This window comes from Nothoprocta perdicaria, unplaced genomic scaffold, assembly GCF_003342845.1.
Source record: "Nothoprocta perdicaria isolate Ctin4 unplaced genomic scaffold, notPer1 scaffold_191, whole genome shotgun sequence".
Taxonomy (NCBI): domain Eukaryota; kingdom Metazoa; phylum Chordata; class Aves; order Tinamiformes; family Tinamidae; genus Nothoprocta; species Nothoprocta perdicaria.
In genome coordinates, this window is record NW_020455105.1 from 963,311 (window position 1) to 968,890 (window position 5,580).

General features: G+C 68.9%; 1 protein-coding gene across 1 annotated transcript in view; it reads left to right on the forward strand.

The window, feature by feature from the left end:
- Positions 1-1,969: 1,969 nt before the first annotated feature.
- Positions 1,970-5,580, forward strand: part of IL23R (interleukin 23 receptor) — a 10,256-nt gene continuing 6,645 nt past the window's right edge. Inside the window, exons 1-9 of the mRNA XM_026037172.1 lie at positions 1,970-2,027; positions 2,334-2,627; positions 2,817-2,940; positions 3,399-3,559; positions 3,661-3,800; positions 3,876-4,029; positions 4,243-4,325; positions 4,508-4,724; positions 5,330-5,521. Coding sequence (XP_025892957.1) covers positions 1,970-2,027; positions 2,334-2,627; positions 2,817-2,940; positions 3,399-3,559; positions 3,661-3,800; positions 3,876-4,029; positions 4,243-4,325; positions 4,508-4,724; positions 5,330-5,521 — 1,423 coding nt within the window. The remainder of the gene's footprint in view (positions 2,028-2,333; positions 2,628-2,816; positions 2,941-3,398; positions 3,560-3,660; positions 3,801-3,875; positions 4,030-4,242; positions 4,326-4,507; positions 4,725-5,329; positions 5,522-5,580) is intronic.

The window sequence follows — 5,580 nt, forward strand, 5'->3', positions numbered from 1 at the left end:
GGGCGGGGTGAGGGCGCGCTCTGCAGCGCGTGGCCCGGGCGGGGGGCGCGGTGTAGGGCCGCTATATGCGGATAGTGCGCTGGGGGAGCGCACTGCGGGGGGTCCTTGTAAGGGATTATTGCATGGGGGGCACTTTGCAGGGGGGTTGCACAGGGGCGGGTTTTCATAGGGGCATTGTAGGGGGGTTATATAGGGGCGCTATAAAGGGGTGTTGCCCAAGGGGTGTTGGACAGCGTGGGGGTGTTTTACAAGGGGCATTCCCCAGAGGGGCAATGTGCAGAGGAGGTGTTGCAGGGGTGTTATACAGGGGGCATTGCGGGAGGGTGTTGCATTGAGGCCCTGTAGGGAGGGCTTTGCAGGGGGTGCATTTCCCGAAGGGTGTTGCAGGAGGTGCAGCACAGGGACCATTGCAGGAGGTGTCCTACGGGACACTGCAGGCGGTGCAGTACAGGTACAGGGCGTGTTGTGTTACACAGGGCGTTGCAGGGGCTGCATTTCCTGGGGAGCATTGCGGGGGGTGCAGGGGCTGTTGTGTTATGTGGGGCATTGCAGGGGCTGTTACATGRGGCATTGCAGGCGGTGCAGTGCAGGCGCTGTTGCAAGAGTGCTATATGGGGCATTTCCTGCAGGGCCTTGCAGGACCGCGGTGCACCCCCATCCTTGGGGATGCTCCAGGCCCCCTGGCCGCCGCCCTGGAGGGGGACCAGCCGGAGCAGGGCTCGAGCCCTGGAGAGTGGGGGCGACCGCGGGGCTGGAAGGTCCCCGGAGCGCGCCGGGGCGCGCGAGGCAGCGGCAGCTGATCTAGGTCAGATAGGAGCAGCGTACGGCCCGGCGCCCACGGGAGGCAGGAGCTCCTCGTGGCGCCCTCGCTTTGTATAGATAGATACGCACAMTTGYATGTATTTATATATGTGTGTGTGTGTATATATATATATATGTATAATCTATGCGTGTTTGGCACAAAGCCTCGTCCCGCGGGCTCCGGCGCAGCGATGTGCCCCGCAGCTAGCGGCGCCGCGGGCCCGGATGCCTAAGGGCGCTGCAGGAACCAGATAAGGGAGGCGGCGCGCGGCGAGCGCCGGGCTTTCCCATGGAGTGAGTCAGGGCGGCGCTGGCGGCCGCCCCGCAGGCAGCCGCGTGCGTGCAGCGCCCCGCGCCCCGGCGCCCCGAGGTAACGGACCTGCCGCTTCCCTCGCCCTGCGCTTTCCTGGCCACTCGCTTTGCCCTTTCTTGGCCCTTTGCTTTGTGCTTTCCTGGCTGCTTGCTCCACGCTTTCTTGGCGGGGAGGTTGGGGGGTCCTCCGTGCCCACGCTGGCCTCTTCTTGCCACAGAGCTCCCCTGTGGCTGCTTTCCATCCTGCTGCCCTGAGGGAAAATGTAGAGCCTCCTTTGGGCTCTTCCGTGGGGGATCCTTGGGTTTAAGGTGAGGTGGCGGCTGCGGGGCTGGCGGGATCCCCCTTGGTGTCCGGAACGGGCTGGGAGCGGGGCATGGAGACCATGGAGGAGTGAACGCGGGAGGCTGCAGCCCCTGCGCCCCCGGCGTGGCCTGCGCCAGGCTCGGGTCCATGGGCCCAGCTCTGCCGTCCCCATGTGCTTGCTGGGGCGCTAATGACCCGGGATGAGCTAAGGGGTGATGTGGATGGGGCGGCTGCCGGTCCCGGCGCGCCCCGTCCATGCCCAGGGAGGTTGGAGCCTCTGCGGGAGGTCCCRGCGTCGCGTCCCGCGGGCCCCGCTGCAGGCGGAGGGACGTGGCCGAGGCGCCCGCGCCCGGCAGCGCTGCCGGCTGCGCGTGCGAAAGCTGCGGCGGCTGCGGGCGCCGCCGGCTGCTGCTCGGCTCCGGGAAATTCGCACCCGCAAGGCACAAAAGCCGCTGTGGGTGCCCGGCCCCGGCTGCGGCGCCGCGGGCCACGCCGGGCGCGCGCTCTGCCGCGTGAACGGCCCCGTGGCTTTTCCCACAGGGACCATGGGCCATGGGTGGCCCCGCCGCTGCGCTGCTGCTCCACGTGCTGCTCGCCCTCCTGCCCGCAGGTAGGCACATCCCAACGGCACCGCGGGAGCGCAGCACCCTCCCACGGGCACCCAGCTCCAGTCTGCGGGCAGAGGGTGCGCATGGACACAGGGATGGGGACGGAGATGGGGACAGGGATGGGGACGGAGATGGGGATGCAGTGGCAGCCCCAGGGGCTGCAGGTTTTTCCCTGCAGCCCTTTGAGCTTCAGCGCCCGCTGAAGCCCCACGTTTCCCACATGCGGGGTGCGTCTCCGCACACAGGGTCGCCGTTTTGCCGGTGTCCCCTCCACATCACCGCACTAACCACCCCCTATGTCAYCTCAGGCCTCGCCGCCATCAAGTGCTCCGGGCACGTGTGGGTCGAGCCGGCGCCCGTGGTGCCCGTGGGCTGCAACGTGTCCATCAACTGCCTGTCACGGGTGCGCTGCCCGCGGGCCGCCCTCTCCATCCTGCTCAACTACACGCCGGCCGCGGGCGAGCTGCGCGCCCTCAACAGCAGCACCTTCCAGCTGCGCCTGCCGCCCCTGCGCCAGCCCAGCTGGGTGGTCACCTGCGTGGCCCGCTGCCCTAACAGCCCGCGGCGGCAGCTCGTGTGCGGCACGCAAGTCTTTGCCGGCTGTAAGTGCATGCGGGATGCGCCGCGGCGCGCCGGGATGCTGCTCTGCAAGGGGGGTTGCCCCGTGCACGAGGCAGAGCTTTGCAGGGGGGTCTCTGCAGCCTCCCCAGCGAGGCGGAGCCGGGCACGCTGCAAGCGGCACTTGTCCACGTGCCGGCTTTGCCAGCACGGCAGCCCCGCTCTCCTTGCAGACCCGCCAGAGAGCCCGGGCAACCTGAGCTGCGTCGTGCAGGAGCTGTCGGAGCGGCTGGAGTGCGCGTGGGACGCGGGCAGGGACACGCAGCTGCCCACCCGCTACGCGCTGCACCTGCGGAGGTGAGGAGAGCGGCGACGCGCGGTCAGGGCCGCCGCCGAGGCAAGCGCTGCTCTACTTCTGGTGCCGGGAAAGCGGCCCCGTGTCCTACTTGCGCTTCCTGCAGCGCCGCCGCGGGGCCGCTGCTCCCAGCGAGCTCGGGGCCGGCGCGTGCGGGACCTCGGCCCTGCCCGGCCACGCTCCTGGCCAGATTACACAGCAAACCCGGCCGTGCGTCTGGCTCAGGAGCAAGGCCAAGGCACTAAACCCTGCAGCCCGCCAGGTTCAGTGTCCGACAAGTGCGGCTGGCCATTTGAGTTTCGAATTTTGCAACCGGCAAGAAGTGAGGAAGTTCCCTTTCTGTAGCGAAAATGCAAACGTGGCATGCCGGCACGTGTAGAGAAAACCCCTTTCTAGGTCGCTCTGTGGGCGAAGGGCTGTGTCTCTGTGGCCGCTCACGCTGGCGGGGCTCTGCTTGCAGCGCGCGGACGCAGCAGGAGGAGGTGTTCGCGGCGGCGCCGRCGCTCGCCGTGCCGCTGGGCGCGCTGCGCGGCGGCAGCCTCTACACCGCCTGGATGGAGGCCAGCAACGCGCTGGGCTCGGCGCGCTCAGCCCCGCGCCSCCTCGACCTGTGGCACATAGGTACGTGCTCGGTGCGCTCCTGCGGCACGCTGCGTGCGTGCAGTTGGGCCGCATGTTGGGGAGCACGCGGGGCTCACCACGGCTGGCGCCCTCACCCGCAGCCGTCCCCGCGCCGCCCGTCGTGGCCGCCGTGGAGAGCTCGGAGGCGGCGCGCACGCTGCTGCGCTGGGAGCGGCGCACGCGGCACGACGGCGTGCGCTGCGAGGAGCGCTTCGGGCCGCCCAACGCCACCGCGTGGCAGGTGAGGCGGCCGCGGCCCCGCGCGCGCCAGCCCCTTGCCCCGCGCCCCGCACGCCGCGGCCCGCTTGCCTTGCAGGTGCGCGCATGGGACGGCAGCGCGGCGCTGCGCGTGCGCTACGCGCTGGACAGCGGCGCCCGCTACGCCTTCCAGGCGAGGTGCCGCCTGAGCCGCCCCGGCAGCCCCTGGAGCGCCTGGAGCAGCCCCTTCCTCTACAGCACCCCGGAGGAGGGTAGGTGGGCAGGGAGAGGCGCCCAGCCTGGAGCACTGCAGGTGCTCGCGGTGCTGGAGATGCTCGCGGTGCTGGAGATGCTCGCGGTGCTGGGGCGCTCGCGGTGCTGGAGATGCTCGCGGTGCTGGGGCACTCGCTGCCCTGCAGCGGCTGCCGCATCCCCACTGAGAGCGCCCTCCTGCCCCTCTGCTCCCCCCTCTTCTCCCCAAACAGCCCCTGCGGCAGCACCCGACGTGTGGCGACGCCTGGGCCCCCTCTACCCCAACGGCAGCCGCGAGGTGACCGTCCTCATCGAGGTGAGGCCGAGGAGACCCTCGCTGGTCCCTGGGTGCAGATGGGATGGTCTTTGGTGCACCACACCAAAGCTGGCCCCGCTYTGACATCCCACGCGATGTTTTTGCGCCCCTCGGCGCGGGAAGCCCGGGGACGGGTGTGCAGGGCGCCCGTCCCCACGGGGGTGCTGTGTCGGTGTCCGCAGCCGCTGCCGCCGCGCGTGGCCCGCGGCACCATCCTGGGCTACGTGGTGTGGGCGCAGGGCCAGGGCGCCGCGCGGCCCCTCTGCAACAGCTCCGTGCCCGGCTGCCGCCTGCTGCTGCCGCCGGCCGTGCGCGCGCTCGCCGTCACCGCCTACAACGCGCGCGGCGCCTCCAGCCCCGCCAGCCTTGCTGTGGCCGCCAGCCTCCACCACGATGCAGGTTTGCAAACCTCCCTTCGGGCCTCGGCGGACACCRGGGTTTATCCGAATAGAGGGAGGGAGAAAAAGAAAAAACACATTAGCTCCTGCATGCATTGGTTAATGCAAGGGAAAAGCCCTCACAAAAGTGCATCCTCGGGCAGCACCTTGTGTCAGGCGTTGGCCCCCGGAGCTTGGGAATAAGCCGTGGTTTCCCCGCTGCACCCTACACGCTTTCCTGTCCTTGACAAGGTCTCTAGCAGGCGAGGGGYGGGGAAAGCCCCGTGCACAGTGACGGCTCCCTGCGTAACCTGCCCAAAGAGGTGGAAAAACCCCTCTAATCTCCTCTGCTTATCAGCAGCATAGCGGGGTTTCTGTCAGCCAAAGAAAATGTCAGGTAGAGCGTTTCGAGGAGAAGAGATGTGGCGCAGCTGACTGTTTTGGAGTGCTTTGGAGACATGCATAAATATATGTGTGTGTGCATGTGTGCATATGTGTGCAGGTGCGTGTGTGCCTGTGCATGTGTGTGTGTGTGTGTGTGCATATGTGTGCAGGCGCATGTGTGCGGAGCTGTGTGAGTGCCGGTGCGCACGTGCCGGGTTTCCTCCGTGCCTCCCTTGCCCGCAGAGCGCCRGGGCCCGGTGCTCGTGCGGCGCGAGGGCCCGCGGCGCGTGGCCGTGTCGTGGCAGCGCCCGCCGCCCGGGGCCGCCTCCCCGCTCTGGTTCGTCCTCGAGTGCCTCTCGGCAGCCGCGCACGGCGCCCAGCAGCGCTTCTTCTGGAAGAAAGTGCCCAAGCAGGACACGCGCGCCTACCTGCAGGGTAAGAGCTGCCCTGCGCCCGGCACCGCGTCTGGGGCCTTGTTTTCCCGTCCCACGGAG